The sequence below is a fragment of the Peromyscus maniculatus genome, chromosome 19, assembly GCF_049852395.1.
Source record: "Peromyscus maniculatus bairdii isolate BWxNUB_F1_BW_parent chromosome 19, HU_Pman_BW_mat_3.1, whole genome shotgun sequence".
In the NCBI taxonomy this organism is placed as follows: Eukaryota; Metazoa; Chordata; class Mammalia; order Rodentia; family Cricetidae; genus Peromyscus; species Peromyscus maniculatus.
This window is the reverse complement of record NC_134870.1, coordinates 80624980-80639184: the sequence shown is the minus strand read 5'-3', so window position 1 is coordinate 80639184 and position 14205 is coordinate 80624980. Positions and strand designations below refer to the sequence as shown.

Here is a 14205-nt window from a genome sequence, read left to right as displayed (position 1 = left end):
TTAAATGACTGTGTAAATTATATTTTATTTGTTACCTTGGAACAAACTCAGCAAAATGTCTTCTAATTCCTTCCCATTTATCTTGAATAAAATGGAAGATTAAGTGTGAGGTGTCCCCTACTGAAAATTAAGCCAAGTCTGTGAGAAACCAATTGCCCATAAACCATCAAACTTCAAAGGGTTGTTTTAATGACTACAAACAGTGCCAAGCATGGCTGGCTTACCATCCCTGGGGTCTCTGTTCACATACAATTTTAAAGTTTCATGAACTTGTTTCTAAGAACAAATAAAACATAGCATTCTCAACCGGGAGAGACTTGTACATACTTCTTTATTACAAAGCACAACATTTTTCTTTTTAAAACTGACATACATTTCACGTTACATGTTATATTAGTGTGGTTTTTGTTGTTGTTGTTGTTATTGGTGTCTTTGTAATAGTTATATTTTTACAGCATTTGTTCTTATCCATTCTCTCCTGTTTCAGACATATCAAAGAATGTATTAACTTATAACCCATGAAGCATTTAACTCATCACAGAGGTGTGATGGTTAGTGTTAATTTTTAACTAGACAGATCTAAAATCACCTGAGAGATAAGTCTGTGGGAGATTTTCCTGATTTACAATTCAAGGAGTAAGAGCCACCCACTGGTGGTGGCACCATTCCCTGACTGGGATCCTGGACTGTATAAATAAAGGAAGCAGGCTAAGAACAGCCTCGCGTTCACTGCTCGCTCCTCCTGCTGTGGTTGTGATATGGCAGCTGTGCTCATGCTGCCTGGACTTTCTCACCTTGGTGTTTGTATCCTGGAAGTATAAGCCAATCTTTTCTCCCGTAAGCTGCGTTTGTCAGAGTATGTCATCATATCAACAGGAAAAGAAAGATACTATCCTTTTCTAGTTTGAATCATTCATGTGTACACACAGACACTCACATGTACATGCAGGCATGCTCATGAATACACACATCCTTCTTAGCACTGCTCATCTCTGTCCTACATTTCCTCACCTGCCCACATTGATCAAATGTCCCTTCTATTTATTTTTTCCTTAGGTTTTTATTCTTCTATAGATCACCTTGGCTTAGACCAAACATGTGTCTTCACCTCCAATGTTGTTCCTTTGCTTGCTCTGTTTTTGCAAATGGTACTAGGATCTGTTGTTATATTACCTACCTATAGATCTCACATATATACAAATAAATAACATTTTTAATTGATTGCCCAAAAAAAGAACTAAAGCAGCTTGCTCATATAGGCATCAGCTTCATTTGTGTACGGAGCACTTTGGGCTGAAGTCATGTCCTTTGGCTTTGCTTTTATGGGCTGTGCTCTCAGGTAGAACACAGACATCTCTACTACTCTTCACACTTGGTTGAGCTGTGACCTGCACTCTTTTCAGACACTAAATAAGCATTTTCTGGTTCATTGCTCAGCCTCCCAGAGAACTAAATGTTGTTTCAAATGGTTACAACGAAAAGGAGGTGGCAGAAAACACTGGCAAGTGTTTCATAGGATTGATTTCTGCATCTCTGCTGAAGCATCCTTTCTGCATCTTAACCCTGCCTATGCAAAACAAGAAGCCGGTGGATGCTGCCTGCAGGAGAGTTAGTAGCTAAATACTCAGTGAAGCTGGCACAAAGGTCCAGAATTTATTGTAGTTTCTTAAATAATTTCTCACTAGATAAAACACACACACACACACACACACACACACACACACACACACACACACACACACACAGTGTAGCAGATTTCCCCAAAAGAAAAACTAGGAAACATGAAATCAATCCAGTTTCATTTATTAAAACATAATAATAAGACAGAAATGGTGTGCTGTTTTTCTCAACTTGACACAAGCTAGCATTACCTAGCAAGCAAACAAACAAACACCTCAATAGAGAAAATGTCATTGTCAGATTGCCCACAGCCAAGTTTATATGGTATTTTCTTGATAAATGATGGATGTGAGACAGCCTAGGCCGCTGAGGGTGACAACACCCCTAGGCAGGTGGTCCTAAACTGTATACAAAAGCAGGCTGATAAAGCCATATACAGCACAGCACATCAGTAAGCAGTGTTGCTCCACGGCTTCTGCTTCAGTTTCTGCCTTCTGGTTCCTGCCTTGAGTTCCTACCCTAACTTACCTCAGTGATGAAGAGTTTTAAAATGTAATAAAACCTTTCCTCCCTGAGTTGCTTTTGGTCACAGTGCTTTATCAGAGCAGTAGAAACCCCAATTGAGACTTTTTACAAATGGTCTCATAATTTTTCTTGTACATATATATGCAAATGTGTATATCTCTTTCTATTATAAATATAATTTTCTCTACTATGGCTCTCCATAGGCTAATTTTCAATACATTGTTTAAAGGTAATAAGGCAATTAAAAATTACTGGATAGATCATATTTGAGAATGTACATCTTCCTTGTTAGGTTACTTAAAGTCTTCTATATTAGTCTGGAATGGCTGTAAGTGATACTGTAGAGTGGGTGGCTTAACCAACATACATTTGCTTTTTCACAGTTCTGTAGTCTGAAAGTTCAAAATCAACATTGAACAGGTTTAGTTTTTTCTGATGTCTCAATGCTTACCTTGTAAATGTCCATTTTCTAGTTGTGTCATTCCATGGCCTTTTCCTATGACTATTATACCCTGGAGTCTCTTCCTCTTTTTATTAGGTCACTATCCTCTTGGACTAGGGTTGTGCCCTGTGGTCTTCTCTTGACCTTAATTAGCCTCCTCACAGAACCTGCCTCTATATATGATCACACTGGGATATTGTACTTCAAGGCAATTGGTGAGAACACAATTCACTCCATAACAGTACTTTATACAGGCATGAATAATGAGTGACACTTTGGTGTCCAGGAAAACAATTACTATGTGCAAGAAAACATAGGTAAACAGGTCAAGAAAAATCCATAACCAACTTTTAGATTCAGATGTCTCTCTTTTTACAAATAAATAGAAAGTAACTAAAGTTAAGGCCCAGTAATGAAGAATTGAGTGTAGCTAAAGACACTGGCAGCATGGAAAGGGAGAACTATGGCAACAAGAGGTGTGATGCCTCAGATGTGTAAGGGGGATTTTCTGCTGGCTTCCTGGTATTTATTTTCAACAGTTACCATATGCTTATTGTGTTTCTATGATACTCAAGACTGACTATTCGGTGTAAAAAATGTTTACCAAATTAAACTACAGAAGGAAAATGACTTTCATTGAATTTCAGAATTCTCTATTTTATGAAAAATAATAAATTAGATTAGGTTTAGAAAGTAGTAAAAATGAGATAACAAACAGAACTATGATTAGTATGAATTCACTTTAGCTGATGTTATTAATGGCATTGCTGACATGAATTAAATAAAGATTTGTGTTTAATAAACTCCATGTTTCATACAAGAAGTTGGCTTCCTCTCTCAATAACACCACCATAAAATGAAACCTGCCTCTACTTCTATACAATAGTAGGAGATGAAGTTTACCTCTGTGAGCATATTTGATGGTATCTAAATATGGGTAGCCCTGCACAGGGTTGGGACATTGGTAACAAGGATGCTGCAGGTACGGAAAGTGCTACTTAATCTCAGCACAGAAAACAAAACCTGTTTCCCTCCACATTCCTCCACATACCAAACAAAGTACATGGAACATGGGTGTGAGGAGCATGCACACTGTGTAAATAGGGAAGAGAGCTTGAAATATATCATCTGAGATATGTAAGAATCAGCTGCAAAGTTGCTCTGGTGGCAGGCTTTCAAAGAAACTGAGTGTGTTGATCTTGTATAAGATAGCAAATTCAGATTACTCCAAATTCCATGTTCTGATGTGATAACATTTCATGAAGATTTTTATGGCAACAGAACAAGGAACATCATAAATTGAGGCATTTTCCAAATACAGTAGTGGTGGAAAAGTCACAGCGAAGCTGAGATCTCTCTGCTATAGGCCTCAGAAGTTATCTGATGGAATTCTTAGCTTTTGGGATGGCAGTTAGCAAAGAGGCCTGTTTGTACATTGCTCAGGTCATGTTAAAGTAACAAAAACCAAATAAAACCATTTCTGTATTTTTAAAACAATATGAATAAATAAGCATAAATTTCTTTCTTAAAATTGCAAATCCATTCCTTTTTTGTTTGTTAATCATATGCCCCAGGGAATGATGTAATCAGCAAACCTCAAAACAGTACATTCAAAATACAAACACATTTAGCTCTCTCTCTTATCACCAAGGTTCTCAGAGAGAATATTCATTCAGTATGTGCAAGAAAATGATGCATTAAAGAAAGCAGCCCTGCACAAAGGTGGGAGGAGGTGTCAGGAAAACTCTGAAAATGGCTCTCTTGTGTTTGGCACCTTTTCTAGGACATGTCACTCTGACAGCCTGCTCCTTCGTTTCTTGAATTACTTCACCATTCTATACATTGGGAAACACTGTGGGCAATGTAAATAATTCTCAACCACTGAAATGCAAACCAGTTCACAAGGTGGCCTGCAACTGATTATCCCCCGGGTACTTGCTATTGTTCTTTCTCCATTGGCAAGAAGCCATTGAGATTCTTCGTGCCCCTCTTAATCAGTCAGATTCCATTCTTAAGAAGAATATATATAGATATATTTTTTCTTTTTGATGTGTGTTTTAATATTTATAGTATCACGTGGTATGTGTGTGGTGTGTGCACATGTGTGACCGGGTGAGTACCTGGACATAGAAGCCAAAAGACCAACAGATACCTGTTTTATGGCACTCCAACTTATCCCCTTGAGACAGGACCTCTTACCAAACCTGCAGTACACTCTTGGATGAGAAGATAAACCCACACGATCCTGTTCAAGTGTTCGCTCCTGTGGCACTGGGGTTACAGGAATTCACCTGGCCATCCGACTCTTACACAGGTGCTAGGCTTCATTCTTGTGCAGCAAGCTCTTTAACCCATTGAGCTATTTCCTTTCTTCCTTACATATTTCCTTGCTGTTTCCTTGGTTTTAATAATTTTCGTACATTTATACAATGAAATATGATCTTATCTACATTATTTTCCTCCTGCAAATTTCCCCGTATCCCCCCAACATGCCCCTTTCCAATGTTCTCTCCCTGCCTCCCTGCCTCCCTGCCTCCCTGCCTCCCTCCCTCTCTCCCTCCCTCCAAGTCCAGTCAGTGCTGTCCCTATGTGCGCATCTGTGGGGCCATCCACTGGAGCATGGGAAATCTATCAGTGGCAATTTCACTCCTGACACAGTTACCATTGAATGGGGAATTACATGGATATCTTTCACACATTCTTCTTTCTGTCACTCACATTTAATCCTTGGCATTTTAAAAGGTTGATTTGAGCTTGATATCTCCAGGAAAGCCTAAGATACATTTTCCTTCTCTTTTAGCTTCAGACGAGCTTGACTGAACCAATGACGTTATCGAAATCCATCTCTCTTCCACGTAGTGCATACTGGCATCACATTACGCGTCAGAACAGCGTTGGAGAAATCTACAGCTTGCAAGGCAAGTAGCTCTACAGTGGCAAAAGGACACTGACTGCCACCCACTTCCTCCTGTGGGAGAGTCCTACAAATGCCTGTGTATTTGCATTGCTCCCTTTTCTTTTGTTTTCATTCATCAACTGTCTCAAGGCACAGGAGGAACTGTGAGGTTCACCATGACTTTTTAAAAACTATCATTTTATACATGCATGCTATAAAGTGATTCCTAAAATTATTGTGGTGGATAAGGACAAAATTTGGCAGATGTTGACTAAAACATTATACAAAGCACATAGTGGAAAGCTGAAAGCTGAATGCTGAAGTCTTTGTTGTGCTGTTTTACAAAGGACTTCTTTTCCAGCACCTTTTATTCTTCCTAGGATTAAGCATCTGGTTAGGAGATGGTTTCAGGCTTGGTACTAAAATGCTTCACGAACTTACCCATTGAAACTTTCAGGTGTAGCCAACATCTTAGCGGGAAGACCCACTGAGGAGGGGCAACATAAAAGGGGTGGAATGTAAGCAGGATGCCCCTGTGGTTTTCCCGGTGACCAGCTAACAAATATGGGAATGGTTTGCTGGATAAGGGGACTAGAGAGGTATCAGACAACTGATGTACAGCCACAGAAACCTTGCCATTACCCTTTCTATCCTTTCTCTTTTATTTTAAATGATTACTGTTATCCTTCATATAGAATATTCTCTCAGGAGGAAGAAACTTAAGAATAATTCTGAATTGTGTCACTGAAAACACATATTATGCTTGAATGAGGTAGGCACCTAGTAAAATACCTAGTGAATGCATAACTATTAAAGCCATAGTTTGGAGTTTCTGTTCATTTTCTTGCTTTCTTTCTATACTTTAGCTTTTGTATTTATTAACAGAACTAATTGATTTGCTACACAAAAATTATATTACAGGCAAAGTAAAACAATATGAATGTTTTATAGTCTTATTTGCTTGCCAGAGTTGCAGAGAGATGAATGAAATTTGATTACCAAGAAATGATTAAAAATTCGTTCTTCAAGGAAAAGGAGTTGGAAGGATTTTAGTCATTTATAGAAGGCAATTGCATTTTATACTTTAAATGGCCATTTAAATTTATGGCTGACTTGATACTTGTTCTTAAGACAGTGTTTTTTAGTGTTACCTATTTTGGTGAGAAGATATTTATAATACTAAGGACTGAAGGTTAGGGAAAGCAAATGAAACTGTCCTAGGGAGTTCAGAAATCAGAGAAAGAGAACGGGAGTATGGCTTAGTACTCAAACTCTTGTCTAGAATGTTCCAGGTTTCCTGCTCTTGGTACCAGAAAACAGACAGAAAGAAAAGGACCAGGTGTGATGGTCCATAGGCATACAGGCAGTAGAGGGAGAAGGATCTATGTAAGTTTGAGACTAGCTTGTTCTTCAATGAGTTCCAGTTAAGCCAGAGCCACATCATAAGAATGTGTTATTAAACATAAAACATCCAGAGAGGTTCAAAGTGAGTTCCAGATAAGCCAGGGCTATATCATAAGACCGTGGTATTAAACAACAAAAAAAAAAGTCCAGAGAGCAAAATGAGTAAGTAAGTAAGTTTCTCCTTTGTCTACACTCCACTGCTCCCTAAAATAGTTCATAATTTTCTTTGATTGACCCTGCCTTTTGTGTTAAGGTTTTTAAGGTTATAAATATGGATATACAGATAGTACTATTCTCAAGCAGAAGTTGGAATATATGAATCAAATAACTGATATTAAATATCTAGGTAAAATAATATGACAGGTTAATAGAAAGGGTTGGAGGACAATTTATAAACTCTGCTTTGCTTGATGATTTGGTTATAAATTCCAGAATAACAGAAGGTTGTTTCCATGACCACTTAACTGAAGCTTTTCTCCAATGGAGGAGTTAATATTTAGACTGAAAAGTAGCTTTAGTTTGTTTTTGATGTGAAATAATTTCACATCAATAAAATAACTAGGGTAGGTTGGTTGAACTATCTCTTGAAACACTGCTAGACATTCTTTGAAGGACAATGTTAATTTTGCATTCTAAAATCTAGATATTAAGTATTTAAAATTTATTTGATTGGTTATTACTTGGTACTATATACATATAGACATATGGGTATATTTTCAACATAAATTCTATTTTATTAGCTGTGGGTTGACTGTTGCACTGCATTTTTCTAGACTAATACATCTTAACATTTGGTATAGCCTTTTTTTTAACATTATAACATACATAAGGGTGGTAATAATTATCTAGATAGCCAGGTAGAGATAAAATAAGTAGTTAGATTCAAAGATGGGCAGACAAAAGGTAGATAGATGATAGGTAATAGTTATAGATATGAACTTGTTAGGAACACTTGACAAAAACGAATTATTCTGTGATAGGAGTCCATGTAAGCAGGGGGCAGGAATCCTCAGAAGTTTTCCTCATTGGAACTAAATTCTACTGGAATCAGCATTAAATAAAATTACTGAAACAAGGGAGAAATAAAAATAGAAACAATGAACTTCAGTACCCTTTTGTGAATCTCTAATTTTAGCAAAACTGCATGTACAAGTCTGGTTATCTTGCATCCTTAGTTGTGACCCTGACTCGGCATCATTTCTTTTTCATAGTTGGCTGTCATTGTGCAGTTTGCAGAGGCTAGTAATGTGAATGTTACTTGTCAAGCATATCAGTCAGTTTTCATGCATACAGTCTCCATCCCCCACTATTCTCTGGTTAGCTGATTTGTTAATGTTTTGAAAAACAAAAACAAAAACACTGTACTAAGGTAATTACTGTACACCAAATAATAGAACCCATTCATTGTAAATTATATCTCATTGACTGCAAACAAGAAGCAGCCCAGGAGAGGAGAGGTTCTTTTACAGTTCAGGGAAACACGGTCACCATGTGTCAGCTGAAGCACAAGGCAGCTGGTCACACTTGGACTTTATTTGGGATGCAGAGCAAGAAGAAGGCTCCTCTCCACTGGCTTTCTCCTTTTATTCAGCCCAGGACCCAAGCACATCAGATCATTCTATACACATCCAAGACAGGTCTTCTCTCTTAAGTTACCCCTTTCCAAAATCACTATCATGGCTCAATCCGAGACTGTGTTTCCATGGAAATTCTAAATCCAGCAGAACTGGCAAAGAAGATTAGCTATTATATCAAGTAAACCATGGTTAAGATCCAGGAGTGCAAATTCATTTAGAATTTTCTCATCATATTTTTACATTCGAGCTATGAATCTGCAGATCAGTGTGGATTAAATTCAGTGAGCTTTCATTCAGAAAGAAAAGGAGAAAAGTTTTATGTGCTCCAAGTTTAATAGATTGGATTCGTTAATAAGCAGCACATGTACTAAAGCTGAAAAAAATTCATGGCCTGAAAACAAACTAATCTATATTAAACTTACATAAAACTTTGAATGCCTGTCAGCTCCTACGTTTTACACTTGGCTAAGTTTTGCTCTGTTCATTTCTTCGTATGTTGTCAGATACCCCTTTTTTTTTTTTTTTTTTTTTTTTTTTTTTTTTTTTTTTTTTTTTTTTTTTTGGTTTTTCGAGACAGGGTTTCTCTGTGTAGCTTTGCGCCTTTCCTGGAGCTCACTTGGTAGCCCAGGCTGGCCTCGAACTCACAGAGATCCGCCTGCCTCTGCCTCCCGAGTGCTGGGATTAAAGGCGTGCGCCACCAACGCCCGGCGTCAGATACCCCTTTAAAGACAAATATGTAAAAATAGTGAGATACAGCATTCTATTTTGTGACTGGAGAATAAGTGTCATAGAATAAGCTGGTCTCTCCATAATACTCCCTGAGGGTCCTCTGACAGAATGAGAGATTGTGGAGTCAGGATCAAATAAATGAGAAAAGAGATCAAGCCTCCCATTGTCCTGGGTGATAGATAGCTACTCTTCACCACCTTCACTCCAAGTAGCTCCTGATAGGTCAACTTTGTCCACTTTTCCTTGCAGAAGTGTACTTCTTTTTATTTTAAGAGGTAAAGATCTTTAATTTGTATTAGCAGGAGATTTATTGCCTATATTTATCTAACTTCCTCTCTGTCTATACAAGTGTTCATGTCACAAACATACAAAAATTCTTTCTCTAAAATCAAGGAAGTGTATACTATTGAAGAAAAGAAAACATGATTTTGAACTTTTGACTCTGAAATTATGTTTGAAAATTACTATTCTTATAAACTGTATGTTTACTTTTAAGCCATTGGGATAGATGTGGAGAAGGAAAGGGGGAGAAAGGAAAGAAAATTAGAAAATATTGAGGGGATGCATCGGCCTGTTTCTGGTGTTTCAGTAACAGCTCATAGAAAGATGAACCTCTTCTAGAAGCAACATTTTCTAATAAAATAAAGATAGAAGGAGAAAGAGTAATTGGCAGGGGAAGACTGAGAGGGGACATTGTTGCTGAACATAGACATTTCCTATTACTAGTCATTAATTTAGCAGGCACACAAACTGTTCTGAAATGCAGTAAGCTGCCCCTTTAACCAGTTAGCTCAGTTTCTCCACTCTTCACCTGCTGCTTTCCCACTAGGATTAGTTTTTCTTCAATAAACTGTACTGAAGGGGGAGTTGAAGTGGTCTCAGAGAATGTGCTTTGTGGGGCACGCTATTCTTAATTTTCTGATATATGTAATCTCTTATTTTCATATAAAATTAAATGAGATAGATATACTTTGCATTGTTTCTGAACAGTTTGAACAAAGATGATTGGGGCTCCATCTTCTGCAAAGGTGGGAGCTTTAGAAGTTCTGCTTTCATTAACACCGATTAATATCCAAATACCAGCTCTGAACTGCACGCCCTCTTCTGCCCTCTGTGTGTCCGTAATTAAGCTACAGACCACCAGTGTCAGCACCGAAGCTTACCTAATTACACCAAAGGCATTTGATGCTCACGGAAAGGGCATCTGTGGCTCCAATTTCTCAGAAGGACAGGACAGAAACAGACAATTAGAATTAGAGGTAACCTTCAGAAAATGCTAAAGAAAATTCCAACATAGACTAGTGAGGTAAATTAAAGGCTTTATTTATTCTTCAGTTAGCTATGACCCTCTGTCCTTCTTTACATTCAATTCAGTTTTACATTTGAATTCTGTATAATTTTCCCATTGATATTTTTCTATTTAAAATTTCATCATGACACGTTTTCCCAATTACAGAGTAAAAGCCTTCTTAAACTTAAAAACTAATACAGAAATTTGCAGGAAAAGTAAAGAGTAGTCTACATTGCTTCATTCCTATATTCAGATTGTATGTTTTGGGAGTAAGCAGGCAGAACAGTCAGAAGTAACCAAATACATCAACATTCCCCAGGGGCAGCAGCATGCTCCTGGCGATTTAGTAACAGCTTTTAGAAATACGACTCCTCTCCCAGAAGCGACACTTTCTTCCTACTAAACCCCACTTATGGAAATTTAGTGCATATCCTTACCTTAAGAGAAGTAAGTCGAAACAAAAAGTGCCTCTCTGGATATCACTGTTTTGAGATAAATTAATAAGTTGCACCCCAATGTTGACATCATAAAAATGTACAAAATATCCCCACTGTGAAATGTTTCTTATCTCCTATAGTCATAACTAATCAGCCCCTCTTCCCTGCTCTCTGAGGCACTAATGCATAACTTTACATCAGTGTATTTGCTTAAATCCTGCTTCTTCCCTTAGGCTGTCATCTAGTGACATTGTGGATGGTTTTCTTTTTATGCTACTGACTCAGACAAACTGTGGGAAACCAGTTTTGTGAAAAGACACCATCTACTTCTGGATTTTGGAGTCAAATAAACCTGATTTGAATGGTAACTGTACCACTGTTAAGTTGTGTGATTTGGGGTAATATACTTAACCTTTCTAAGCTACATTTTATTTGTTCCTAAAATAAGCATACTAGAACTTACCACATTGAATAAATGGGATTATTTAACGCAAGGTATTCAATAAATATAAGTAAATGTCAGTGTATTAAAATAAGTTAAATTCACACTAAGAAGTTTTTTTTTCTCTCTCTCTCTGGATGTAGCAAGTTTGCTACTTGATACCAATATATTCTAGTATTAGCTTCCCAAAAGAATCAGTTTCCACTGTGCATGAAGAATTTCACTTATTTCTAAAGACTTCATAAAAATCTCACATTGTTACAAAATTTCTAGCTTTTAGAATTCCACAAACACTGATTCTAAGCCTCACCAAGATTTTACAGGAGAAAAATAAAATTCAGTCTTGAACCTTCATGGAATTATTTTTTCTTCTCACTAATCAAGTATAAGACATAGTATCCTCAACAGAGAAATCACTCTTCCCAAGACTTATATCTCTCAGTCCAGGTTGTCTAAGGAATCTAGAAGCTCTTGGATCCAATGAGTTCCAGAACCAAGGACTATCACTGAATAGAGACTCTCTACATACTGCCAACCTTACCCCATCAATCTCTATTCCAAAATCTGAGTGTTGATGATCCCCTTATTCTAGATGTTGAGGGGCCTTTTGGAGAACACTCTTCCTCTGGCAGGCACTCCCTTGGCTGGATCTGGTATTGTCAACCCTATTCTCAAGAGCATCACATTATTGACCAGACCAGATGTGAGCCTCAGGACTGAGATAGCAGAGTTCTGCTGGAATAGCACAAGACAAATGCTGAAGACATGACATATAGCAAGTCAGATACTAAATCACTTTTTAGCAGATGTGATATAGTAATTACTAAAAAACTAAAAGATCAAGGGTTCCCAGGTGTTCTTTTGAATTAATATAACCCAGCAACAATTATAATAAATTGTTTTATGATTTTAATTCAAATGCAAATTTTTTAAAATATGCTCTAAATTTGATTTCTTCCCCACCAAACCTTCCCACTGAATTATTTAACTACAATAATAAGACTTCAGCTTTGGCCATGTGTATATGCATTTACATATTTAAATGTAGGCATGCAAAAACACATGCACATGAGCATATTCACACAGACACTTGCTATCTCAACATATCTCAGGAGTCCCATAAAAATACCAAACTGAAATCTATATAATATATATACATAGGCCCTGTGCTTGATGCTTTAGTCTCTATGAGTTCATAAGAAATTTGTTCAGTTGATTTAGAGGGCCTTGTGGTTTAAAAGAAACTGTTAATAAATAAGGTGTTATAAAAATGTAAGATATATAACTAATATTACATATTAGTTATTATAATATTATATATAAGTAGTGATAGCATATTATTATATTAAATTATAAAAGTTAAGTAATAAATAAGATGATAAAAATTATAATCAGTTTTATTACTTGAACATGTCTCTGTATTAATGATATAGTAACTCTAAGGTTGTATTAAATAAACTTAAGCTTATAAAAATAGGAATCACAATGTATTATCCTCATCTTCACTGACTACTGGGAGTCAAACCCATCCTTCTGAAGACCACTCGATACTGTAAGTTAGGAAACTCAAAGTCTCCTTCTTCAATAACTTAACTGCTACACTCAGTAAGTGGTGAGCATGGACAGACAATGAACTGACTTCTACCATGGATATGCACAGTCTATACTGGAATTGAAGAAGGTGAACTATTTGGAAATACTTTACAGAAAGAAAGTGTGTATATGCACTATAGCACTCCACTGTGAACAAAGAGATGATACTAGGTAATAGTGTGCATATATATGTCCTACATAAAGCGCCTTAATTCCTAAAAAGTTAGTTATGGTTGCAGGTTCCAGGTGTGAAGAAAGGTGCTGCCAACTTTGTTCACATTTATTGATCACTTTCCCACCAATTCTCTGACGTTGGTACTATTAGTGTCTCTTTTCATAAGTAAAGAAACTAAAGGACAAAAATGCAAAGGAAGTCCTTCAAGACAAATATTAGGATTGTCAAACAAGCTGTCTTCTTGGTTTTTTAGCTTGTTTATGGCTCTGTGACTAACCCCGGGGTTGACAGAATTAAAGACAGAACAGAATAAAACATTTATAGTTTCCATCCTTCAGTGTGGGTACATTCTCCCTGAACCATAATCAAGGTTTACAAGAATTATTTCTCTGAAGAACAAGCAACAGCTATTCTCAAATGGGCTTTAAATGAGAAGACCCAGATGGAAGTCATCTAAGCAATTTGTGGAAAATCCTTAGTGTTTAAAGATAAGTTCTGCATAGTTGGGGCATTGCTCCTTTTGTGAAAACAGTTTAAAGCACATTGTGTATGTAAAGTGGTTCATTTGACCCTTGAGGGTTACCATTACTTTTCATTATTACCTTCCAGGCTTTTATCTAAGTTTACAGCAAGTTCAAATGTGTTCCTCCTTCTCTCCAACTTCTTTTGTGTCTTACTTTGGAGATTTGAAAAAATCACTCCAAGTCACTGCTCCCTTTTATTCTACACTTTTCACCCTGTTGCATATTTTCTTCTCTGCTTTAAGCATTGAGGCTGAAGAGCAGAGTCTCACCATTGTATTCACTGTTGACTCTTTAAGTGGCTTCCCTAGCAGAAGTGCAAATGCCCTCAAGGTTTACTGCCCTTAAGTAAACACTTTTTGTACCTTCTGCTGAAAAGTGGTTATTCTAGTGTGTGATCTTGAAAATCTGACAAATACCAAAGAATCAATATAAAAATTTAACTATGCCGGGCGTTGGTGGCGCACGCCTTTAATCCCAGCACTCGGGAGGCAGAGGCAGGCGGATCTCTGTGAGTTCGAGGCCAGCCTGGGCTACCAAATGAGCTCCAGGA

At 37.2% G+C, this 14205-nt stretch overlaps 1 protein-coding gene across 1 annotated transcript in view; it reads left to right on the top strand.

Moving 5' to 3' along the window:
* Dok6 (docking protein 6) overlaps positions 1 to 14205 on the top strand; it is a 417131-nt gene that overhangs the window by 336621 nt on the left and 66305 nt on the right. Inside the window, exon 7 of the mRNA XM_006989960.4 lies at positions 5388 to 5505. Coding sequence (XP_006990022.1) covers positions 5388 to 5505 — 118 coding nt within the window. The remainder of the gene's footprint in view (positions 1 to 5387; positions 5506 to 14205) is intronic.